Source organism: Hyla sarda, chromosome 9 (genome assembly GCF_029499605.1).
Source record: "Hyla sarda isolate aHylSar1 chromosome 9, aHylSar1.hap1, whole genome shotgun sequence".
Lineage (NCBI taxonomy): Eukaryota > Metazoa > Chordata > Amphibia > Anura > Hylidae > Hyla > Hyla sarda.
The window spans coordinates 125,095,719-125,123,245 of NC_079197.1; the positions used below are offsets into that span (position 1 = coordinate 125,095,719).

Here is a 27,527-nt window from a genome sequence, read left to right on the forward strand (position 1 = left end):
ATGTGGAATTATATATATAAAAAAAAAGTGTGAAACAATTGAAAATATGTCATATTCTAGGTTCTTCAAAGTAGCCACCTTTTGCTTTGATTACTGCTTTGCACACTCTTGGTATTCTCTTGTTGAGCTTCAAGAGGTAGTCACCTGAAATGGTTTTCACTTCACAGGTGTGCTGGTGTGGAGTAGGAGGGGAGATGGTGTGTGTGTGTGTGTGTGGGAGGGATGGGGGTCTTTGCTGGTGACTCTGTTGGGGATTTATTCAAAATTGAAGGCATACTGACCCAGCATGTCTACCACAGCATCTTGCAGCAGCATGCTATTCCATCCGGTTTGTGTTTAGTTGGACCATCATTTATTTTTCAACAGGACAATGATCCCAAACACCTCCAGGCTGTGTAAGGGCTATTTGACCAAGAAGGAGAGTGATGGGGTGCTGCGCCAAATGACCTGGCCTCCACAGTCACCGGACCTGAACCCAATCGAGATGGTTTGGGGTGAGCTGGACCGCAGAGTGAAAGCAAAAGGGCCAACAAGTGCTAAGCATCTCTGGGAACTCCTTCAAGACTGTTGGAAGACCATTTCAGGTGACTACCTCTTGAAGCTCATCAAGAGAATGAGTGTGCAAAGCAGTAATCAAAGCAAAAGGTGGCTACTTTGAAGAACCTAGAATATGACATATTTTCAGTTGTTTCACACTTTTTTGTTATGTATATAATTCCACATTCATAGTTTTGATGCCTTCAGTGTGAATCTACAATTTTCATAGTCATGAAAATAAAGAAAACTCTGAATGAGTAGGTGTTTCCAAACTTTTGGTCTGTACTGTAGGTGCAAGCAAAATGGAAGATGGCAAAAAGCAAATGGAGCAGTCTCACCCGGTTTCTGTGTCCCGCAGATGGAGAGGAGAAGCAGGCTGTAGTGTGAAGAGCACTTGGTCCAGGAGAGAGAGAGGGGAGGGCTAAGCCTAAGGAGAAGGGGGGCAGAGCCAGATCCAGCCTGTCCCTCATTGGAGGAGAGAAGGGAGGCACCCAGAAATGAACCCTGTAGCGCGTGCACCGCACTGATAGGAGGTTAGTGACCCCCCCCCAGTGCGCGCACTGAAAGGTAATAGGACGTGGTGGTAATAGGACGTGGCCGGGACTCCCGCCGAAGCTAAATGCGTAATTGGGTGGAGCCAAATGCCGCGATTAGTTCGCAGCCGCGGCCTCAATTAGCGACCCCCAGCACTCCAGTCGCCTCAGACGTGGAGGCGGCTGAAAGTGAAAGTAAACTGCCGGCCGTGCGCGTGCGTGCAGATCAGCCGACAGGAAGGGGTGCACAGACTGAAGGTAGCGGTGGCCAGTGCACCGCTCGCTTATACAAGAGGAACTGCGGGCTGTGGGGCTCTGAAAAATGCATCTGGATAAAGAGAGCTGGCCCCGGGTACTGACCGAGCAACCCAGACTTCAGGATGCCCGAGCAGGGGAAAACCGGTCCCTGGAACATAAGGTTTGGAGGAGCGGGCCCAAAACAGGGGGACTCCAGAGGTTGATAACCCCAATAAAAGACCTCAGGAAAAAGAGGGGGAAGGGGGAAGATTGTGGAAAATACTCACCCTGTCCCTGGAAAACTTACCTACCAAAGTCTTCAGCCAGCTATTAAGCACCTGCATCATGCCGGGCTGAGACAGTGAGACAAGCAGGGAAGGTAGGGGGACAAGGACCCAAGGTACAACCCCAGGTACTGGCCGGTGGCGAGAAGGGGTTGACAGTGCATAACTCAATGCCTGTGCCCCTTCTTCGTAAATGGGGGAACAGTGAGCGCTATGCTCCTGAATCCCCACCTAAAAGGAGACACAGCCCTCCAGACCTGTGTCTGCCTCCTACGGACACTAAGCTAAAACTGATAGCTAAGAGTCTGTAGGCGGGTATATCCTGCTGGGAGGGGCCGACTTTTTGTTGCCTAGTGTCAGCCTCCTAGTGGCAGAAGCATATACCCACGGTCTCTGTGTCCCCCAATGGAGCCGAACGAGAAATGAGTGATGTCATTACAAAGTAAAATTAGTGGCACAAAATACCAGCCCTCATATTGGTCTGTGGATGAAAATATAAAAGAGTTATGATTTTTAGAAGGCAAGAAGGAAAAAAAGAAAATGCAAAAATAAAATTGGCCTGGTCCTTAAGGGGTTAACAGCCATTAGATAAAGAGGGTTACCGTACATAGGCTCTTGGCATGCTGGGGACTAGAACCTAATTTGCATAAGGGCTCACGAAAAGGGAGAGGACTACTGAACTAAAAAGGTTATGTCCAGAATAATTATGACTCGCGTCATCAAGCACTGAACTTACTTACCCCCATTTTTCTGCTGATGGGATCCCTTTTATTGATTCAGTGAAATAACAGATCTGGTTGTATACACAAAATCACCATGAATGTAAATTAACTGGCCAGTCTTTGTGGGCTCCCTAGGGGTGTTTGATATTGGTGGGGACCAAAAAATAAATTGCTCAATGCTGGGGCATTTAAGGGACTGTCATTTTATACTATTACTAGTGGCACTGTGCCTACAGAAGTTGTATGTGTCCCCCAACTATTTTTATATTCAAAATGATCCCTGCAGGACCCCACACACAGTTTTCTGATGTGCACGGATGACAGAAAACAGAAACAAGACAGAAAAAAAGACCCCTTTAATATATAAAATAACCTATATAACCTTAAACCTATTATTGCATTGTTTTGTACTATCAGTAGTGCTGATTTTGTTACATCTCAAGACAGCACAAAGGACGTCTTAAGAGTGTATGGGTTAACTGAGGCCAATTCCACAGAACTGAATCAGCACTGGCACAGTCTTATAAAGCATTCCGGAATCTATGGAATCACCGCCAAGTGCAAAGCATTAATGACTCAGCAGAATGGAGACGATAATTACCAGGTTATTATGAATGGCCAGGAGTAGATACGTATGATATCATAGCTATAGAAACCGCTCAACAGAAAAAACAACAGTAAACCCCGTGTCTAACTGAAATGTTCAATGATAACATTAAGAGGACTGAATCTTTATTATCCCAAACTTTACTCAAAAACTACATGCATAGTTTAAGGCAGTGCTACCCCAGGTCCCTATCTGGCACCGATGGGGGGGTGGGTGGGGGTGTCAAGTGCAAATACTGCAAATAATGGGTAAGCTACATCCTATGTGAGTTGTGTTAATAGTACTGATAGTAAGTGGTGTTTCCTCAGACTATGTATGGGGTATAAACTATTATGTGACAGAGATTGTACTCTGCAACAGCTCTGTAGTTACATTCATGCTAACCTAGTATTGAAGAGCGGTAGATACTCTTGTTACCTTTATATAAAACTTTTTGACTTTCCCTACATGTTTTTTTGGATTTTTTTCTGCTGTATATCCTCGCATGTAGTATTGTTTTATTCATTAGTGTTATCACTAAAGTGGTATTTGTTGTGTCACAGTTATGCTCCTTTTTCTTTGGGTGTAATCCCTATCTGGCACTGGTAGAAATATATCTGCCAGAACACGGAGTTTATCCTGGGTAAACTGCAGCCTCTGGTTTGACAGAATGAGTAGGGGACCCAGAAATCGTAGTCTTCACCATGGAAGCTGCACCAAGTGTATGGAGTGTGACATTACAGAACAGTCTGTCAATGCGGGGGTGTGGAAATATATATGTTAATATACACACGCATATATATATATATATATATATATATATATATATATGCGTTTGTATATTAACATATATATTTCCACACCCCCGCATTGACAGACTGTACATACACACACACATATATATATACACACACACACATATATATACATATACACACTTTTCCAAGGGACTAATCCAGGGGCACAATCTACTTGTCCCTCAGGACAATCCACTTGTCTTGGTACACAAAATAACCAAAAAAATTGTATGTATATAAGGTCTATTGCCATTTTGTAACTTTTTGGGGCTTCTATTTCTAGATAGTGCACTTTTCAGTAAAAACAACACTTTATATTTATTATGTAGGTCCATACCATTGCAACAATAGCCAATTTTTTCTTTTTAAATTATAACTTTTTGTACTAAAATTAATATGCTTAAAATTGCCTTTTTTCAGATTCCTAAAGCTTTTATTTTTCGTATACGGGGCTGTATGAAGGTTGTGATTGCGCATGATCAGTAGTTTTTATCGGTACCATTGTGGTATTGATCAGCCTTTTTGATCGCTATTTACTTCATTTTTTCTGGGATACGAGATAATAAAAAAAACAGCAATTCTGGAGTTTGGTATATATTTTTTTGTTCTGCCGTTCACCATACGGGATAAATAATGTAATATTTTAATGATCTTACAATTAAGCATGCAGTGATATGTTTATTTTTATTATGTTTACATATTTTAATATGGGAAAAGGGTGGGGGGGGGGGCATGATTTAACTATTCATAATTTATGTGGGTTAAAATGATATAATGGGTAGAGGTGGGACATGGAGGAACCACCCCACTAGACCACCAGAGCTATTTAAAGCTATTTAAATATCCCTTTAGACGCTGCTAACAGTTTTGACAGTGGCAATCTATAGGGTTAATAGCCAGCCGGCTATTAGTGACAGCCGGCCATTAGCGACAGCTACAGCAATCAGCTGAGGGCCACCCGGCTGTGCCATACACTCTTAACGGCACCATGACATGTATGCACGTCTAGGGTCATTAGTGAGTCCTGGATCCCTGCAATTGAAAAAAAGGACCTGTGACTACCGAAACGCGTCTTGCTTTATATTTATTTATTATTTTCTTTGATTTCTTATGCTGTAAGAATAAATCATTTTGCATCAATACCCACGACTTGGGTTACTTCCTTGGGAGCGCCAACGCAGCCCTTTTCCTCCAATACCTCTGGAGCATCAGGGCCAAGGAGATAAGCAGCAAAGTCATTATAACCATGATCAAAGCTGTTAAAGGGGTATTCTGGCTTTATACATCTTATCCCCTATCCAAAGGATAGGGAATAAGATTGATGATCGCAGGGGTCCCGCCGCTGGGGACCCCCGAGATTTTCGTGCAGCCCCCGACATTCTGTGCCAGGCGCTGCCTCCGAGACGGGGACATGATGTCGCGGCCACGCCCCCTCCATTCATGTCTATGGGAGGGGGCGTGACAGCATTTAATGCATTCACTACAATGAAACACCTTTAATCCGGGATCTAATACTCCAGAAAGTCTGATAATCCATTGCTAGTTTCCAGAAAGATAAATCTGATAATCTGGTAAATATTAAAACGATTATTTAATTTTTTTTTTAATGTCTTGGTGATTCACAGTTTCTTGGATCAAAGTGTATGACCACATCAATGAGTTTTTCTTGCTTACCTCTATTGATAAATACCATACACATAAGATATATAAGCCATCTATGTGGTGCCCTGGTATGAGGCTACACTTGGATACTCCAGAGTGGCATGAAAGAAAAAAAAAAAGCTCCTCAAAACTGCTCACTGTGGACTATAGCGTGAAAAATAATTAGTACCCAACTTCCCCTACTAATATCTGCTTTTAGCATTCTTTTTGATGTTATATGTTTTGATGTTATAGGTGTAAAAGGTATTATAGGTAGCCAAGAAGGTGAGGAGGTCATATGATTAAGCCCTCAGGGTAATGTCTTGCATTTACTTAGTCGGACCTATTAACATTAACTTGTTCTGCAATGATAGTTCATTCATGGGGCCTGTGAAGACTACAGTTCCACATTCAAGAGCATAACATTCAGTCGTATCGTACCTGATAATCTGTCACACCATCCCAGGTTTGAACATCTAGCTGCCGACCACCAAACCACCTCCCATTGAGAGCAAGTATACAAGCATCACCTTCTTCTGCCTCTTTAAACGATACTGATGCAACTCCATCTGGATGCCGCTAAAAAATTTATAAATAAATAAAATATTATAATAAATATATATCTCAAGAAGAAAGGTGGTAAGTTCAGAAAAACACTAGTGTCCAAGTACCAGACGAGTCATCCCAAACACCTACATCATAGATAAGGATTTTCTTCACTTGCCCAAACTTTTCACATTCTGACCGGAGATCTTCACGGATTTCATTCAGTACAAGAGGATCCTCCTGTATAAGCAAAACAAAGAGAGGCATTCAGGATTAGCAAAGCCAGAGTATATACTGTGTGAGGTCACATGGGGAGGGGGGCTTGCAACAATTGTGCCAAAGCTCTGGTGTTAATCCCTTTACCCCTTAAGGACTCAGGGTTATTCCGTTTTTTGCACTTTTGTTTTTTCCTCCTTTAAAAAAATCATAATTCTTCTAAAAATCCATATGATGCCTTTTTTTTTTGCGCCACCAATTCTACTTTGTAATGACATCAGTCATTCTACCGAAAAATCAACAGCAAAAAGGGAAAGAAAAAAAATCATTGTGCGACAAAATTGAAGAAAGGTCGCCATTTTGTAACTTTTGGGGGCTTCTGTTTCAACGCAGTACATTTTTCAGTAAAAATTACACCTTCTCTTTATTCTATTATATATGTCCATACGGTTAAAATGATACCCTACTTATATCTGTTTGATTTTGTCGTACTACTGGAAAAAAAATCATAACTGCATGCACGAAAATTTATAATGTTTAAAATTGTCATCTTCTGACCCCTATAACTTTTCTATTTTTCTGCATATGGGGCGGTATGAGGACTCATTTTTTGCGCCGTGATCTGAAGTTTTAGGCAGTACCATTTTTGTATTGATCGGACTTTTTGATAGCTTTTTATTCATTTTTTCAGGATATAAAAAGTGACCAAAAATACGCTATTTTGGACTTTGGAATTTTTTTGCGCGCATTGACCGTGCAGTTTAATTAATATATTTTTAGAATTTGGACATTTCTGCACGCGGCAATACCACTTATGTTTATTTTTATTTACACTTTTTTAAATGGGAAAAGGGGGGTGATTCAAACATTTGTTAGTTGTTGGAAGGGGTTAAATGATCTTTAACTTTTTTTTAACTTTTTTTTTTTTTTGCAATGTTATAGCCCCCATAGGGGGCTATAACACTGCACACACTGATCTTCCACATTGATCATTGTTTTCCCATAGGATCCCATCAATGATTCTTCCGTTTGATTGCTCCTGCCTGGATCTCAGGCACTGAGCAGTCATTCGGCGATCAGACACACAGGAGGCAGGTAGGGACCCTCCTCGTGTGTTCCAGCTGTTCGGGACACAGCGATCTCGCCGCGGCGGTCCCGTACTATGTTTACTTTCACTTTCGATGCAGCAATCAGTGCTGTGCGCTATAGCCACGGGCCCTGACCGTTGTTAGAGGCCAGGCCAGACCAGTTATAGAACGGGAGAGGACTCAGGGCGTACAGGTACGCCCTGAGTCCTTAAGTGGTTAAAGTGTACCTGTCATTAACAAAAACTTTTTGTATAATGTAAATAATACCATTATATGTATAGTTGTAGTATACATAGGTTTAAAAATATGTATATTTTTTGTCCCTGCAGCTATTGCCTGTGTGTTTCTATGAGGAGTCCAAATACAGGAAATGAGGGTGGACAAGCAGGGCTCTGTGCAGTGAGGACAAGCAGGGCTCTGTGCAGCGAGGACAAGCAGGGCTCTGTGCAGCGAGGACAAGCAGGGCTCTGTGCAGCGAGGACAAGCAGGGCTCTGTGCAGCGAGGACAAGCAGGGCTCTGTGCAGCGAGGACAAGCAGGGCTCTGTGCAGCGAGGACAAGCAGGGCTCTGTGCAGCGAGGACAAGCAGGGCTCTGTGCAGCGAGGACAAGCAGGGCTCTGTGCAGCGAGGACAAGCAGGGCTCTGTGCAGTGAGGACAAGCAGGGCTCTGTGCAGCGAGGACAAGCAGGGCTCTGTGCAGCGAGGACAAGCAGGGCTCTGTGCAGCGAGGACAAGCAGGGCTCTGTGCAGTGAGGACAAGCAGGGCTCTGTGCAGTGAGGACAAGCAGGGCTCTGTGCAGTGAGGACAAGCAGGGCTCTGTGCAGTGAGGACAAGCAGGGCTCTGTGCAGTGAGGACAAGCAGGGCTCTGTGCAGTGAGGACAAGCAGGGCTCTGTGCAGTGAGGACAAGCAGGGCTCTGTGCAGTGAGGACAAGCAGGGCTCTGTGCAGTGAGGACAAGCAGGGCTCTGTGCAGTGAGGACAAGCAGGGCTCTGTGCAGTGAGGACAAGCAGGGCTCTGTGCAGGGAGGAAAAGCAGGGCTATGTGCAGGGAGGAAAAGCAGGGCTATGTGCAGGGAGGAAAAGCAGGGCTCTGTGCAGGGAGGACAAGCAGGGCTCTGTGCAGGGAGGACAAGCAGGGCTCTGTGCAGGGAGGACAAGCAGGGCTCTGTGCAGGGAGGACAAGCAGGGCTCTGTGCAGGGAGGAAAAGCAGGGCTATGTGCAGGGAGGAAAAGCAGGGCTATGTGCAGGGAGGAAAAGCAGGGCTCTGTGCAGGGAGGCTCTGTGACATGCTACGGGCTCACAAGTCAGGAGCATGCACAGAGCCCTGCTTATCCTGCCTTCACTTCCACTTCCTGTATTTGGACTCCTCATAGAGACACACAGGCAATAGCTGCAGGGACAGCATTTTTTCACCCAAAAATACACACATTTTTTAACCAATGTATATTACAAATATACATATAATGGTATTATCTACATTATATCAAAAGTTTTTGTTGACGACAGGTACACTTTAAAGGGGTACTCCATAGGAAAACATTTTCTTTAAAATCAACTGGTACCAGAAAGGTAAACAGATTAGCAAATTAGACACAAAGAAGAGAATGTGTGCAGCTCACAACCAAGTCACCGAGGTTTAATGCGGCTAAAAGATCGATCCCCACAGATCAAAAATGTATAAATAATAAATACAAAGTTAACCGCACCTCAAGGATACTGCCCTACTGGGCACACAATGAGAAAAAATGTAAAACAGTTCTTTTGAAGAAAATGTGGAAATGTTTATTAAAATACAATAAAAAATAACCTATGATAATAAAATAAAATACAAAGCAATTAGAGCGATACTAAAGATATATTAAAATTCTATAACATTGGGCCCTAATGGCAAATATTTAGAAAAGTAAATGTAGCACTGTCAATTTTATAAAAGTCAGTATTACTGGTTGGTGCAGAATACCGATAATCTAGAAGAGACTGGTAATCCAGTAATAAGATGTTACATGTGTTTAAGTCTCTGCAGAAGTTAAAGGGGTACTCCGGTGCTTAGACATCTTATCCCCTATCCAAAAGGATAGGAGATAAGATGCCTGATTGTGGGAGTCCCGCCGCTGGGGACCCCTGTGATCTTGCACGCGGCACCCAGTTTATAATCAGTCCCCGGAATGTGTTCGCTCCGGGTCTGATTACCAGCGACCACAGGGCCGACGATGTGTGACATCACGCCTCCGCCCCCATGTGACGTCACGCTCCGCCCCTCAATGCAAGCCTACGGGAGGGGGCGTGACAGCTATCATGCTCCCTCCCATTGGCTTGCATTGAGGGGCAGAGCGTGACGTCACACGGGGGCGGAGGCGTGATGTCACACGCCGTCGGCCCTGTGGTCGCCGGTAATCAGACCCGGAGCGAACACGCTCCGGGGACTGATTTTAACTGGGGTGCCGCGTGCAAGATCACGGGGGTCCCCAGTGGCAGGACTTCCGTGATCAGGCATCTTATCTCCTATCCTTTGGATAGGGGATAAGATGTCTAAGCACCGGAGTACCCCTTTAAATTATGCTGCCCATAATCTTTGTACAAATACATTTTTTTCTCACCATGTCCAGAGCCGCTGGTCCCGTATTGCGACGGGCCGATGTTAGCAGTCCTGCGGTTGCTGGGAAAATTACCGGCGGTTGTTGTATAGAGTAATCCTCACAAGCCTGTTAAATGTGGAGCTCAGGCAGGAGACTCCTCTGTGCGGGGTCTGTGTTGGCAGTGTGCCCGTATTGGCGTATAGGACTCTGGTTGCAGATTTTGTAGTGGAATGCTCGTGGTGGAAACTGGAAGTACGCCCGGTGAGTGGGACAGTTGATTAGAAGACCCGATGCGGTGTAACCGCCTCCTTCTGTTTGTGGCGCGGCTGAAATGGAGTTGGCAGTGCTGTATTATATCGCTCTCTTCAGATTAGACTGAAGCCTAGACGCGTTTCACGGTGCTGAAAATGACCCCTTCCTCAGTAGGCAAATGACAATGACACGGCTCTGGACACGGTGAGAAAATCATTTATTTGCACAAAGACTATGGGCAGCAGAATTTAACTTCTGCAGAGACTTAAACACATGTAACATCTTATTGCCGGATTACCAGTCTCGTCTAGATTATCGGTATTCTGCACCAACCAGTAATACTGACTTTTATTAAATTGACAGTGCTACATTTACTTTTCTAAATATTTGCCATTAGGGCCCAATGTTATAGAATTTTTATATATATTTAGTATCGCTCTAATTGCTTTGCATTTTATTTAATTATCATAGGTTATTTTTTTATTGTATTTTAATAAACATTTCCACATTTTCTTCAAAAGAACTGTTTTCAATTTTTTCTCATTGTGTGCCCAAGTAGGTCAGTATCCTTGAGGTGCGGTTAACTTTGTATTTAAGATTTGCAAATTGCTTCTATTAAAAAATCTCAAACCTTCCAGTACTTAGCTGCTGTATAATACACAGGAAGTTCTTTTCTTTTTTAATTTCCTTTCTGCGTGACCACAAGTGCTCGCTGCTGACACCTCTGTCCACTTCAGGAAATGCCCAGAGCAAAAGAGGTTTGCTATGTGGATTTTCTCCTGCTCTGGGCAGTTCCTGACACGGGCAAAGGTGTCAGCAGAGAGCACTTATGGTCAGGCAGAAAGGAAATTCAAAAAGAAAAGAACTTTCTGTGATTATACAGCAGCTGATAAGTACTGGAAGGATTGGGATTTTTTAATAGAAGTTATTTACAAATCTGTTTAACTTTCTGGTACCAGTTCATAAAAGAAAAATGTTTTCCTGTAAAAACTTTTGATAGAATGCAGATAATACCATTATATGTATATTTGTAATATACATTGGTTAAAAAATGTGTATATTTTTGGGTGAAAAAATAAAAAACGCCCCCTCCCATCCCATAGATTTGCATTGGGGAGGGTGTGTGTCTGTGACTTCACGAGGGGTGTGGCCGTGATATTACGACCCCGCTGCCCACACCCAGCGTTCTAAACTAAGTGGGATAGGGGATAAGATGTTTAGGGGCGGAGGTGCTTTTTCCTCCTTGCCCTTTAATAGCCATAAAAAAAAAAATTTCCTCTTCACACCCACATATTTTTTTTTTTTCTCTTTGTAATGTTTTTCTTCATTTTTCCATAACATATGGTCCAAAAAAATATTTGGTTCTTTTTACACTATTCACTGTGTGGTCAAAATAACATGTTACCTTGATACTTAAGGTCGGCGCGATTACAACAATATCCAGTTCGTATTGTTTCAGTCATGTTTACTAATTTAAAAAAATTCCCAATTTTTTTTATTTTTATTGTCACTTTCTGATCCCTATAACATTATTATTTTTCGTATACTTGTTCACTCTTTACTTTTAATTAATGGGCTTTTAGTATTCTTTTACGTTCACGGCATTCACCGCACAGGATAAATAATGTTATATTTTAATAGTTGGGATAATCACGCACGCGGCGATACCAAATATGTAAATATTTATTATGTTTACTTATTTTTTATATGGAAGATGGGAAAAGGTGGATCAGCTTTGACAGTGGCGATCTAAAGGGTTAATAGCCAGCGATTGCATTAGAGGCAGCCCACAGCTACTGATAGTAGCAGACACTCTCTGTTCTGAAGCGAGCGCGGCTCCCTAAGAATTCAGGACATACAGGATCGCCCTTAGGCCTTAAGTACCAGGACACAAGGGTGTACCTGTACGCCCTTCCTCCTTAATGGTTTATTCACACATACAGTATTCTGCGCAGATTTGCTGCACAGGATTTTCTGCTGCAGATTTCAATGTAAACTAAATGACTGAGCACAACTTCTAATTCTGCACATCAAATCTGCACAGAATACTGTACAGGTGAATACACCCTTAAGGTTAAAGCATAGAATTTGTTACAATTTTTTTTTTGCATTTTAGAATAACCTTCCATCAATAAAAAAAAGCAAACTATTGGCAATAAAAGTGAGGCGAAACAGCAAAAGTACACTTGACTGGCTTACAAGTTGCTTCAATGTTCTTGTATCATAGAAGAAAATCCCACCCACTGAGAAAACAAGGCAAGAGAAAGAACCAAAATGACATGGATTAGACAACATTTTGTGCTGCACTACACGTGATACACAGCTGACTAAAGCATACAGCAAATGTACTGAAACTGCTCTGTATGAACAAAGCCTAAGGGAAGAGGATTGGGTACTGCATGGCCTAGCTGCTGTCATAGCATAGCAAGTCCTTAATATTTTGATACTGGGCTTATTAAAGGAGTACTCCGGGATAAGAAAACGTATCCCCTATCCTAAGGATAGGGGATAAGTTTCAGATCCCAGGGGATCCGACCACTGGGGCCCCTCGCGATCTCCCGAACGGAGCCCCGGTAGTCAGCGGCAAGAGGGCGTGCCCGACCATCGCATGACGCGGCAGCCAACATGCCCCCTCAATACATCTCTATGGGAGAGCCGGAGAGCTGCATTCGGCAGCCTCCGCCTCTGCCATAGAAATGTACTAAGGAGGCGTGTCAGCCGCTGCGTCATGCGGTGATCGAAACGCACTCTTTCGGCAAAGAGCCGAGGGCCTTGTACGGGAGATCATGGGGGCCCCAGCGGTCCCTAGGATAGTGGATAAGTATTCTTATCCCGGAGCACTCTTTTAAGGTATAGACTGTTACATTGTGTTTCCCAGTAGAAAATAAATGCAGAATCAGTCCATAAGTGTTATTTGTGTAATGTCTGAATAAAATATAGTCAAAGCAGTGTAAGAGGGCTGCAATATTTAAAGAAAACGTACTCTGAAATGAAAAGATGAAAGGTATTACTGTATTAATATATCACAATACCAAATACTATACAATATTTACATACAAAATGAATACAAAGAAAGCTTTAAGGGTACGTTCACACGTAGGCAGATTTGATGCGCAGGATTTGATGTGCAGGATTTTCTGCTGCAGATTTCAATGTAAACTAAATGACTGAGCACAACTTCTAATCGGCAGTTACAAATCCTGCGCATCAAATCTACTGTATGTGTGAACGCACCCTAAAGGGGTTCTCCAGGACATCTGTGTTCTGCTAATCGGACATTGGGTGTGTACAGATGTTGCTGCATATGCTGAGGCACCAGACTGGTGTCCGGCAAGTATCTGTCCAACCTGGCATGCAGCAGCATCTTTCTGTGCCCGATGTCGAAATTTGGCATAAGAGAGGCGACGGAAACCCCCTTTAAAAACACATTTTAAATTGGAGTGTTTCCAGTATCATGTAAAAAGTGATAGAGCATAGTGCATATAATAAGTATAACTAATGCTGATCAAACCGATCAGACTGTCTTTATTAATTATTCTAGATGTATTTCTATAATTGTCTAACTGATTATTTACAACAGACAACAGTAGCAACACACCAAGAAGTGGAGGTTGAAGAAGTTGCCCAACCCACATTCCACAAGGTTGTAAAAATATACAACAATCTGGTCGGACTGGTACTGGCCTATCCAGAAATTCTGTTGATTTGTCATCAAGGAATGCATTTTTAATGAAAGGAATGCCCCATGCCCTCATTAGTGCAAATATGCCAATATATGGTGGGTAGACTGCACCGCAGAGATACACATAGTACCTAGGGGTGTACAATACCAAACAGCAGCTTATATGCAGCTAGTCTGATCGCTGCTCTTACCTCCTAAAAGAGATAGCACACTCTCAAAGTCAAAGGTCACAGGCCACTACTGAGTGGCCTTATCAAAATTAGAGCAATAAACCTGTGGGAGGTGGGGGTGGGGGGGTTTAATTTAGGTCTTCCGATTAAAGGATTGATGGGCCTGTGTGCCCTGCTGATCCATTTAGTGTCTTTGCTAGCTGGAAAAAATAACCAAGTATCTTGGCTATCAACGGCAGTTCCCACATACACGATGAATGAAGCGGCAATGCAGACAGGAGACTCAGAACTCCATTCTCGAGGTCACGTGGGGTCTCAGTGAAAACAGCGATTCTAACATGGTTTTTTGTACAGCGTTTAATCAGACTTAAGTGATACGTGTCACCATCAATAACATTTAATATATTATAGATGAGGCTATTTGCATAACTTTTCTAATATGCTTCTTAATAATTTTGTAAGTATATGTGTTAAATTAACCCCTCCTTCTCCTGCCTGCCAGCAAATTGGCCCCTGCAGAAGCCTGGCAGAGACAAGTCAGGTGAAATGTAGGTGGGAGCTCAGCACAGTGTATAGAGCTGAATATTTCAGCTTCCTTTCCCTTTGAGCTAAGAGACTGTAGAGCAGGGTTTCCCAACCAAGGTGCCTACAGTTGTTGCAAAACAACAAGTCCCAGCAAGCCTGCATAGCCAAAGGCTGGGAGGTGTAGTTTTGCAATGCTGGAGGCACCCTGGTTGGGAAGCACTGCTGTAGAGCTAAATATTGTGCTAAACATTGTGATGGATATTTCTGCTCACTTTTGCAGCTGCTGGACAGATCTGAGCACACTGTAGAATTCAAAGCTGGTGGAGGGTGGGGTTCTCAGCCAATCACAGCTCATCACACTGAATTGCTCTAAGCTGTATGTTCAGAGCAGCATGGCAGAGAGAGGGTGGAAGTTCTCCCCTGCAGGGCTTCTGATGATGTCATGTCTGCTGGGGAATGCCCCTTCCCAGTCCATGGAGCTGACAGACTGGGCAGAATATACAGCACAATATCAAGGTAGAAAACTGAAAATAATAAAAAAAAAAAAAAAAAAAGGCAGCTGGTGGTTTATTATTATGGAGGAATAAAAAAATGTATCAAGATCACGACAGGTACTCCTTAAACCTAACACCCACCTATCTAACCTCTGTAGCCTCCACAATTCACGAGAGATAGCTGAGCGCTGTAAAAGGCTATCTTTGGCATTCCAACTGAGTGAATGGAATGGTTGTTGACCATGCCCACTGCTGTTCCATTTACTTGTGGGATAAGAGAGCCTTGTCTTCATGATAGATGGGGTCCCACTAATCAGACTCCCACTAACCTATCCTTTGGATATTTGCATACTTTGGACATTTCATAAGTTTTTAGTAAAGAGGATGGAGCCTAGTAAAATAGACGTAGCCTCTTTCTGGAAAAGGCCTTAGAGAGTAGCAGCGGATCTGCTGACTGCTGTCGTGTTTTAGGCACACAGTCTTGGATACAAAGAAAATGCCTTATTATGCCAAAGAAGATTGGTCCTATAATCCCCTTTTATGTTCTACAGTGCCCTGGCAAATTAAATGATTTATAAGTATTTTAAATTTTTGATAAAAAGTTAAAAATGACATTCTACGTATTAGTTATATACAATGCTTACCATGTTACTGCAAAATAGCAAAGCACCAGTGACCTCTACAGGCAAAATAGAAAGCAACAACAAAACTAAAACAGCTCCATAAAAAAACAGTCAATGTGCAATTGTGTGACAAATTTCTGCATCTTAAAATACCTCAAAGTCTTTGGGATGGAACATATTTCTGATAATAATAACTCTCTCGAAACGCTTCCTCGTTTCAATTTTCTTCTCAGGCCTCCAATCTAGTTGTCTGAGAAAAAAAAAAAAATGAAAAAAGTGGTTTAGGATGGTGAAGGCAGTAATACGATGTGGGGACATGCGGCTGCTGTCTAGTTAAATGGAATTATAATTCATAAAAAGAGCAGGGAGAATGGGGAAACTCGAAAAATTTGAATATCAAAAAGTTCATTTTTTTCAGTAATGCAACGTAAAAGGTGAAACTAATATATAAACGTAAAATAGTTCATGCTATGATTTGTCATAATTGTGATGATTATGTATTACAGCTCATGAAAACCCCAAATCCCCCCTCCCACTTACTATGATTTGAGGAGCCATGCCATCTGCTGGTGTTGGTCACTGTGCTTCATTAAGTCCAGGGTCAACACATCCGTCTACCAGGAGATTTTGGAGCACTTTATGCTGCCTTTGCTTTTAAGTTGCATTAATGAAATACAATGGACTTTTGCACGACATTCAAATCTTTCGAGTTTCACCTGTATATCCCCAAGAGGCTCTGTAGGGAAGATGTGTTGCATTACATATGCCATGCTGATCCCTCCAAGGTCCGCTACAGCTGGGGTTTTTCACCCCCACCCCACTCTGCATGTCCTTTTCTACTTGCTAGTGTTTGATGACCCTGATGGTCACTGATGCTATACTCCCAATGACAGCCACTTCGCACTCACACACACAAATTATTCAATATCATAAGGACTTTTTAAATATAAGCGGATATCTGCAGGACTGGTTTCTCAAATCCCCACACTTCCCTGGCAAGCAGGGAAAAGGCCAAATCTGGATATACATTTTAAATACAAATAGGCAAGGACACATTAGTTTTACATGTTGTCTATTTAAATAAATAACCAACAAGGTAATGCAGGGTGACTGCCCAGTCAGGATTTATGTTGCACATAACAGCTATAAAGGCTTATAACCAGGGCTTGTGCTATAATAATTATTTACAACATTATATGTGTGTGTGTGTATTTCTCACAGAAAAGGATTGCAGTAACACATGTTTTGCTATACACATGTTTATTCCCTTTGTTTGTATTGGAACTGAACCAAAAAAGGGAGGAAAAAAAGCAAATTGGACATAATGTCACCAAACTCCAAAAATGGTCTGGACAAAATTACTTAATATTTGGTTGCACACCCTATGGAAAAAACTGAAATCAGTGGCTTCCTAGACCCATCAATAAGCTTCTTACACCTCTCAGCCGAAATGTTGGACCACTCTTCCTTTGCAAACTGCTCCAGGTCTCTCTTATTGGAAGGCGCCTTTTCCCAACAACAATTTTAAGATCTCTCCACAGGTGTTCAATGGGATTTAGATCTGGACTCATTGCTGCCACTTCTGAACTCTCCAGCGCTTTGTTGCCATCCATTTCTGGGGGCTTTTTAATGTATGTTTGGGGTCATTGTCCTGCTGGAAGACCCAAGATCTCGGACGCAAACCCAGCTTTCTGACACTGGGCTGTACAGTGAGTTCCAAAATCTGTTGGTAATCCTCAGATTTCATGATTCCTTGCATACATTCAAGCTGAAATAAATAGAAAGAAAAAAGACCGGGGAACGGCGCCTCGTGTATTACCCTTAAACACAAACAGCAAGTGTAAATGTGGGAGAAACCCACGGCACTTATAGGTGGCTGCTCACCAGATGTAAATAGAAGTAACGCATATCACCCCAAATAGGGGTACTCACTGATGTCCAAAGGAGGGCTGCAAGCCGGAGGTCACAGGCACATACGTCCTGACGTAGTCATCAAACGGAAAATGGAAAAGGACCTCATTCATCCAGGCGCTGCCGGTTAGGTCATCAGGTGCACAAAATGATGCAATGTATACCTTGGAATATTGTATACATGAAAGTTTATTAAAAAAAATAATAAACAACATACAGATTACGCGTTTCGAGGGTGACTCCCCTCTTTCTCAGATCAGGTGTGCACACCTGATCTGAGGAAGAGGGGAGTCACCCTCGAAACGCGTAATCTGTATGTTATTATTTTTTAATAAACTTTCATGTATACAATATTCCAAGGTATACATTGCATCATTTTGTGCACCTGATGACCTAACCGGCAGCGCCTGGATGAATGAGGTCCTTTTCCATTTTCCGTTTGATGCATACATTCAAGGCACCCAGTGCTGGAGGCAGCAAAACAACCCCAAAACATCATTGAACCTCCACCATATTTCACTGTAGGTACTGTGTTCTTTTCTTTGCAGGCCTCATTCCCTTTTACACAAACAGTAGAATGTTGTGCTTTACCAAAAAGCTCTATCTTGGTCTCATCTGTCCACAAGACATTTTCCCAGAAGGATTTTGGCAAAATGTAGTCATGCTTTTTTATGTCTGTGTCAGCAGTGGGGTCCTCCTGGGTCTCCTCCATAGCGTTTCATTTCATTGAATTGTTGACGGATATTTCGCGCTGACACTGATGCTCCCTGAGCCTCCTGGACAGCTTGAATATCTTTGGAACTTGTTTGGGGCTGCTTATCCACCATCCCGACTATCCTGCGTAGACACCTTTCATAAATTTTTCTCTTACGTCCACGCTCAGGGAGATTAGCTACAGTGCCATGGGCTGCAAACTTCTTGATAATGTTGCGCACTGTGGACAAAGGCAAATCTAGATCTCTGGAGATGGACTTTTAACTTCGAGATTGTTGATATTTTCCCACAATTTTGGTTTGCAAGTCCTCAGACAGTTCTCTTCTCCTCTTTCTGTTGTCCATGTTTAGTGGGGCACACTCAGACACACAATGCAAAGACTAAGTGAACTTTTCTCCTTTTTATCTGCTTTCAGGGGTGATTTTTATATTGCTCACACCTGTTACTTGCCCCAGGTGAGTTTAAAGGAGCATCACATGCTTGAAACAATCTTTTTTTCCACAATTTTGTAAGGGTGCCAATAATTTTGTCCAGCCCAGTTTTGGAGTTTGGTGTGACATCATGTCCAATTTGCTTTTTTTCCTGCCTTTTTTGGTTTAGTTCCAATATACAGATATACACAAACATGTGTATAGCAAAACATGTGTTACTGCAATACTTTTTCTATAAGAAATACTTCATTTTCTAGAAAAATTTCAGGTGTGCCAACATTTACGGCCATGACACTGTAAATATACAGGGTGAGCCATTTATATGGATACACCTTAATAAAATGGGAATGGTTGGTTATATTAACTTCCTGTTTGTGGCACATTAGTATATGTGAGGGGAGAAATATTTCAAGATGGGTGGTGACCATGGCGACCATTTTGAAGTCGGCCATTTTGAATCCAACTTTTGTTTTTTCAATAGGAAGAGGGTCATGTGACACATCAAACTTATTAGGAATTTCACAAGAAAAGCAATGATGTGCTTGGTTTTAACGTAACTTTATTCTTTCATGAGTTATTTACAAGGAGAAATGCGAGCACAGGCTTCCAGTATCCGTAGTTTCAGGTGCTGCAGAATGGGCAAAACAAAAATTGGAGCAGGACCCTCACTTTACGCAGAAGATTTTGTTCAGTGATGAGGCAAACTTTTATGTGAATGGTGAAGTTAACAAACAAAACCACCGCTATTGGTCTGACACTAACCCACATTGGATAGATCCCTCCAAGACAGTTGGAACACAAAAATTGATGGTATGGTGTGGTATATGGGGTACAAAGATAGTGGGGCCATTCTTCATCAATGGAAACCTCAAGGCCACTGGATATGCGAAATTGCTACATGATTATGAGTTTCCCTCTTTATGCACTGAAGCTGGCACGTTCCCTGAGTTTTTCCAGCAAGATGGTGCACCACCACATTATGGGTGTCAGGTCCGAGCATTCCTAGATGAACAGTTTCCTGGAAAGTGGATTGGTCGTCGTGGGCCAGTTGAATGGCCCCCAAGGTCTCCCGATCTGACCCCCTTAGACTTTTATCTTTCGGGTCATCTGAAGGCAATTGTCTATGCTGTGAAGATACGAGATGTGCAGCACTTGAAACTATGGATACTGGAAGCCTGTGCTAGCATTTCTCCTGCGGTGCTGCTATCAGTGTGTGAAGAGTGGGAGAAGAGGGTCGCATTGACAATCCAACACAATGGGCAGCACATTGAACACATTTTATAAGTGGTCAGAAACTTGTAAATAACTCATGAAAGAATCAAGTTACATTAAAACCAAGCACACCAGTGTTTTTCTTGTGAAATTCCCAATAAGTTTGATGTGTCACATGACCTTCTTCCTATTGAAAAAACAAAAGTTGGATTCAAAATGTCCGACTTCAAAATGGCAGCCATGGTCACACCCCCCATCTTGGAAAGTTTCCCCCCCTCACATATACTAATATGCCACAAACAGGAAGTTAATATCACCAACCATTCCCAAGGTGTATCCATATAAATGGCCCACCCTGTATATATATATCTATTTATATCAGCTTTTTACGAGATACTAGCTCCGCTCACCACCTAATGGGAAATGCGCTTCACCTGAGCATGGACGTGCTGGTCGGCCAAACACAAGTATGCGAACAAAGAATGTCGTCCAGCTCTCGGGAAGCAGTTAAAAGTAGTATTCTTTATTGAAGTAACATCAGACAAAATTCACATGCAGAGAGAGAAGCGCCTGACGCGTTTCGCACTGAACGTGCTTAATCGTACGACACATCAGACGCTTCTCTCTCTGCATGTGAATTTGTCTGATGTTCCTTCAATAAAGAATACTTCTTTTAACCGCATCCAGAGAGCTGGACGACATTCTCTATCTATCTATCTATCTATCTATATATAAAAAAGGGACAAATATTTTAGCTAGTTGCTACAGGTCTCTCATCCTCAGCCAAGCCAGAACACCCTGCTCTGTACTGACGAGGGGCAAGCACCCCGAAACAGCTCTCTGCAGATGGGTCCTCTTCCCTTTTGGGGAGAACTCTGACTTGGCATAAATTCCAATCAGCTTCTGAGACTGTGTAAGGCTGGGTTCACACTACGTTTTTCCAACTACGGTTCCCGCATACGTCTTCTATCAAAAACCGTATGGGAAAAACACGGATGGAACAGTATGGGAAAAAGTAAACCGTATGCGTTTTTAAACAGTATACTGTTTTTAAAAGTGCATACTGTTCCATCCGTTTTTATTTTTTTTTAAAACATACGTTTTTGAAAATTCGGTCCATTTTTAATGGGACGGGTCTTTGGTGGGGATTTTAGGATGCAAATGCGCATGTGCAAAGAAAAAACGCATACGGTTTTGCCGTATGGAACCGTATACATGTGCGTTTCCCATTGACGTCCATGTTAAAAAAAAAAAAGGTATGCGGTTGCAATACGGTTTTAAAACTGGAGTCAAAACCGTGGTTGAACATGGTTTGGAGTACTGTTAAAAACCGTATTGCAAGCAAACCGTACACAACCGTATGCATCAGGGTGCATACGGTTTGCAATGCTTTGCCTATGTATAAGGTTTTCAATACCGTTCCATACGTTTTCACTAATGAAAACATACGCGGGAACCGTAGTTGAAAAACGTAGTGTAAACCCAGCCTAACCTGAGCCAGAACTGATCAGAGGGCACGCTACCTTATATGGTGGTGTGATGAGAAACTTTGCATAATTATATATATACATACACACATATAAAATATATATATATATATATATATATATATATATATATATATATATATATATATATATATATTAGGGATCGACCGATTATCGGTATGGCTGATAATCACGATTTTGGGCATTATCGGTATCGGCAATTACCTTGCCGATAATGCCCCACCCCCACCACACCGCGACCGCCACCCCCCCGACCTGCCGCGCCGCACCCCCCACCGTGATGCTGGGCGGTATATCGGTATGGATTTTTGCCCATACCGCTATACCGTTCGGGCCCCTCCCCCACCCTCCGAGTCGATAAAAAAATTAAACTTACCCGTAATGGAGGTGGTCCGGGCCATCCATCCTTCCTTCCTGTAGTGTCCGGCGCCATTCAGGGTGGAGGGTGAACCGGTCCGGGCTGTCCTTCTTCTCCGGCGGTCATCTTCTCCACTCCGGGCAGGCTCCGGCCTAGTACACTGCATAGACGCCCCTACGCCGTGACGTTAGGTGCGTCGCTGCGCACGGGCGTCACTGCGCAGCGGCGTCTATGCAGCGTACTAGGCCGGAGCCTGCCCGGAGTGGAGAAGATGACCGCCGGAGAAGGACAGCCCGGACCAGTTCACTCTTCACCCGGAACGGCCCGGACACTACAGGAAGGAAGGATGGATGGCCCGGACCACCCTGACAGGTAGGGGGAGAGAAGCGGGTGGCGGCGGCGGCCTATGGCCCCGCAAAAGCCACTGCAGATCATTGATTTAAAGCGCCCGCTTTAAATCAATGATCTGCAGCGGTGTCGCAGGGGGTTAAATAGCCGATAACTTATACCGGAATATCGGTATAAGTTATCGGCTATCGGCCCTAACCTGCACCGATTATCGGTATCGGCCCTAAAAAAACGATATCGGTCGATCCCTAATATATATATATATATATATATATATATATACACACACACACATACACACTTTTTTTCATTGTTTAACCTCTTAAGGATGCAATTCCCCTGGTATGATGGGTGGTCCCGAATTCTATCAGACCTGTGACTAATGCCCTGCATTACCCCCTTTGACGTGCCAATCAAAATTGATCGATGCTTCTAAACTAAGAGTTAAACCATTCCCGACTGCTCAGTCGGGCTGGTCAGGACCGCCACGGCGTCCCGAACAGCTGAGAGGATGGGGTGGAGGGTTCCTGCCTGCCTCTTCACCGTCCAATCAGTGATCTGCTGCTCCATGCCTACTCAGCAGGCTGGAGCAGCAGAGCATCGATAACACTGATCAATGGAATAGCATTGAACACTGTAGGCAATCAGAAGTCACACTGCGGTCAGCCTATCGCTGGCCATAGCGATGTCTCACCTCGGCCGGTGATAGGCTGAGCACACTCATGTAAGGAGCCTGGGCAGCATGGAGAAGGTGGGGCCCAAGCTCCTTACATGACAGTGCGCTCAGCCTATCACCGGCCAAGGCAGAACATCGCTGTGGCCGTCAATACGCTGACCGCAGTGTGACGTTCCAAGCCTAAGAAGCAGGGAGCCAAGCAACGGGATGCCGATACCGGCGCAGCGGGGGAACGTAGGCAATTTTTATTTTATTTTTTTCCGTTTTTGCAGCCTGAGCACAGGGAAACTTAAAAGTTTTGCAACGCATTTCTCCGTAAAAGGAAATCTGATGCAACAAGCTTGAAACTTGGATGGAGGTTCATCTTTCATAAGACATTTGGAGAAATTCATCACTTATGGTCTTACTCTCCGTACAGGTTTAGAACACAAATGTTGCAGTAATTTTGAAGCACGTGCAGAGCACTTCATAAATTTTTGCACAGCCAAATGCTGCCCCTTTAGATGCTTTGTAGGGCTGGTGGGAGCAAGTCTTGGTTTGTTTGTAAAAGTGTATGCGACTTAACAAACCACTGCAAAAACGTTTCTAAATCAGTCCAAAACGTGGTTATGATTCTGAAATGCTCTAAATAAAAAGTTGCAGAAAAGTCGCACCAAAACTAGCAGCGACAATTTAAGACAAATGAAAATTTTGTTTAATGAATTCCCCTCAATGACTCTAAACATACAGCCAAAGTTACCAAAAAAATTGTTGAGATCATAGCATATTAATGTCCTTAAATGGCCCAGTCAAAACCCAAATCTAAATCCAATTGAGAACCTATTGCAAGACAATCAATTGAAAATTGCTATTCACAGATGTCTCCATCCAATCTTACCGAGCTTTAGCTTTTTCGCTAAGAAGAATGGACAAACATTTCTACCTTTAGATGTACAAAGTTGATAGGAGGCGGTGTCCTGCCTCAGTGATTTGCTGAGCAGCAATGTGATTTGCAATGTCATTTGCTGAGCAGCAATGTAACATATTGAGCACCGGACTGCGTCCCAGGCCCAATATGTCTCAGTGTCGCTCAGCTAATCAGTGGCCAGGTGGAACACTGCTGGCGCCAGCTATTCGCTGAGCTGCAGCATATGTACTGGGCCCCGGAAGCAGGAGGAAGATGGCACCAGGAACAAGAGCAGCAATATCGGAAGCAACGCAGGAAGTGAGTAAAGGTTTCAGGTTTTTACATCTGACAGAATGGAAATATTTTAGAAAGAAAACCCTCTTGCTGCATAATTCCTTTAAGTCCATTTGAGTTCCAGTAGGTAATAGAAGCAATATAGGCAAAGAGTCCAAGGGGGTGAATACTTATGCAAGGCACTGTATAAATGTAGAAAAACTGTTTTATCTAGCAGTAGACCACTACGTACTTTTTCTGGAGAGACAACTTCTTCTTGTAGTCCTTACACTTCTTCTTCTTCTTTGTTGCATCATATGCCCCCTTCAGCTGGAATGTAGCACTTTCAACATGAAGTTTGTACCCCCTGATCTCATACTCATCCAGAAGCCTCAAAGCTAGTTGTACAGATTCTTTCTGACAGTAAAAAAAGAACATAATGAATATTTACGGGGTTGTCAAGATAAATATAATTATATGAAACTGTGCTTGTGGTGGAAAAAAATAACACAGACTCATTGACCCACGGTACCAGTCCCCACTGCTGAGTACTTACTGCTTACGTCCAAACACATGGAAGAAGTGCCCGCTCAGTCAATCTCTGGCAGCAGTGATGACCTGCCTCAGCCAGTGACTGGATAAGGCAGGGGGATCAGTGGCAAATGAGTACCAGTGTTGCCATTTTATTATAGACAACTACCGTATTTTTCGTCCTATAGGACGCAGCGGCGTATAAGACGCACCCAATTTATAGGTGCAAAATCTAAAAAAAAGAAAGATTTTGAACCCAATAGTGGTCTTCAACCTGCGGACCTCCAGATGTTGCAAAACTACAACTCCAAGCATGTCCTTCAGCTGTCTGGGCATGCTGGGAGTTGTAGTTTTGCAACATCTGGAGGTCCGCAGATTGAAGACCACTGCATAGGAGGTAATACTCACGTGTCCCCGGCGCTCCGGACCCGTCACCGCTGACCTGGATGTCGCTCCATCGCTGTCGCCGTGTCCCCGTCGCTCTGGAACGTCTCTGCTGCCAGCCGGGTATCCTCGCTCTCCGTCGATGCCATCACGTCGTTACGCTCGCCAACGCACGTACGCGACGATGTCATGACGGGGAAGGAGAGCGCCGGCCATACAGCGGATCCCTGAACGGAGAAGACACCGAGGAGGTAGGTGAGGTCCCTCCCGGTGTCCTGTAAGCACTAACCCGGTGAAATCGCGGCGGTTCCGAACAGCCTGACTGAACAGCCGGGTTAGTGTCACTTTCCCTTCAGACGCGGCGGTCAGCATTGATCGCCACATCTGAAGGGTTAATACAGGGCATCACCGTGATCGGTGATGTCCTGTATTAGTCGCGGGTCCCGGCCGTTGATGGCCGCAGGGACCGCCGCGATAGGGGTGTATTCGCCGTATAAGACGCACCGACTTTTCCCCCCCAGTTTTGGGGAAGAAAAAGTGCGTCTTATACGGCGAAAAATACGGTAGTTCAAGAAGTAAGGCAGTATTTTGATGTGCGTTATGCCCCTCACCCCAATTATAGAACTTGTACGAAGGCAAAGATTAAAGACTGCAGTAAAACGGCACATATAAATACATCTTGACTGTGTGCATGAATGGATTGAGTATATGATGTTAAATGCATCCATCCTATAAGCTATGCATTTTCTCCCATTACATAAGGAGTTGAGAACCATTGCTCCTGCTCCTTTTTTTTAAAGGTTATAGTAAAAACAGAAACTCTCTTAAAAGTTCATTTTTTAGCTCGGCCCAATGCAGACTAAAGACACTTAGGCCCCTTTCACACTATAAAAGTTGTTCCATTATAAACATCCGTTAGAAAAGCCTTAATAACAGATGATAAACGTCCGTTACAAAATCCCATTCAAGTCTATAGGATTTTTGATTATACGTCCTATCCCGTCATGAATAAAGGACGTTATTTGTGACAGAAGAAAAAACAGCACATGCACTCATTTTTTTTCCGTCACAAGAAATGTGTAAATTAACGGATGTTATTTTTATCATTGAAGTCTATGGCAAACGGATGAGCCTTTAGTCATCCGTTTGCACCTGGTTTACAATATCAGTTATTACTTCTGAGCATGCTCAGAAGAGGGGACATCAGCAGACTCCTGCAGTGCTGAGGGACTACTACTACTCCCATCATGGAACAGACTTGTTTACATGATGGGAGTAGTAATTCCCTGGATGTGTGGGTCTGCAGACAGCTGTGGAGGCTACATTAGTGTTTGTACTACTACCTTCATCATGGAACAGAGTCTGTTCCATGATGGGGGGTTGTAGTACAGGGGCTGAGGGATTGATCACACCGGGTTTCACTTCTGAGACCCCATGCGATCAGAAGTTATTAGGCAGGGGAGTGGGCGGCATGCTCCTCTCCCCCGCGATGTATGGTGTGTTTTAACTATCATTTAAAAATCCCCCGCAAGGTGCCCTGAATGGCAGTACTGAGGAGCCATTCAGGGCTCCCAGCAGGGTTTTTAAAATGAACATTGTGAGTGGCAGCGGGGGCCATATGCAGTGGCACTATGCGCTCCTAATAGAAATACTTTTCATTCATAGCGCTGCATGGGGTATATGTATATAGATGCGCTGGGGGGGGGCAGTTATCTGCCCTCCACAGTGCTTCTATATACATATGCCGGCGCTGCGCTAAGTATGAAAAGTATTTCTATCAGCATCATTGGCCGGCCGCTGGCACTATGCACTGCCGATATACTTTTCATTCATAGTGCTGCAGTGGCATATTATACACACACACACACGATAGATATATATATATATATATATATATATATATCTCTCTCTCTCTATCTAAATGCGCTGGCGGGGGTCATGTTTATTAATGCGCTGCAAGGGGTATATATAAAAGTGCCGGCGGGGGTCATATCTTTATCAATGCATTGCTGAGGGCACATTATAAATGCACTGGAGGACTAGATATATAGGCTATATGTCTGCCCCTCCTGCAGCACTATATATGTTTCCCCCACACAGTGCTTTTAATATACATGTGGCCCCCGCTGTCACTCACAATGTTCATTTTAAAAACTCAGCGGAGAGCCCTGAATGGCTCCTCAGTATCGACCATTCAGGGCTCCCCGTGGGGGATTTAAAAATGATAGTTAAAACACACTGATACATCGCAGGGTTGTGGACCATGCCGATGCGATCAATCCCTCAGCCCCTGTACTACAACCCCCATCATGGAACAGACTCGGTTCCATGATGGGGGTAGTAGAACAAACACTAATGTAGCCTCCCCAGCTGTCTGCAGACTCCCGCAGCTGGGGAATTACTACTCCCATCATGGAAACAAGTCTGTTCCATAATGGGAGTAGTAGTAGTCCCGGCTGTGGGAGTCTGTAGGCAGAGGTGTTAAAACGGCCATTCATGAGGGATTTTATAACGGGTCTTAATGGTTGAATATTTATTCAGCCGTTAGTACCAGTTATTTCATTCGTTATTATTCATCCATTTTTACACAGAAAACGGACATTTAACAACGGATGAATGCTCATAGTGTGAAAGGAGCCTAAGCATTTCACAGCAGTGATACTGTCACATTTACATCTCACACTGCAGTACTAACCATTTTTTTATTTTTTATTAAAAGGGGTATTTGGGTATCCATAAAAATCTACACTGTAGAAAAAAAATAAATATAAATAAATACTTAT

General features: G+C 43.4%; 1 protein-coding gene across 1 annotated transcript in view; it reads right to left on the minus strand.

Moving 5' to 3' along the window:
• The window catches only part of HTATSF1 (HIV-1 Tat specific factor 1), a 77,633-nt gene that overhangs the window by 6,616 nt on the left and 43,490 nt on the right, over window positions 1-27,527 (minus strand). Inside the window, exons 6-9 of the mRNA XM_056541348.1 lie at window positions 24,083-24,246; window positions 15,666-15,762; window positions 6,034-6,123; window positions 5,779-5,916 (exon numbers count right to left, since the gene is read on the minus strand). Coding sequence (XP_056397323.1) covers window positions 5,779-5,916; window positions 6,034-6,123; window positions 15,666-15,762; window positions 24,083-24,246 — 489 coding nt within the window. The remainder of the gene's footprint in view (window positions 1-5,778; window positions 5,917-6,033; window positions 6,124-15,665; window positions 15,763-24,082; window positions 24,247-27,527) is intronic.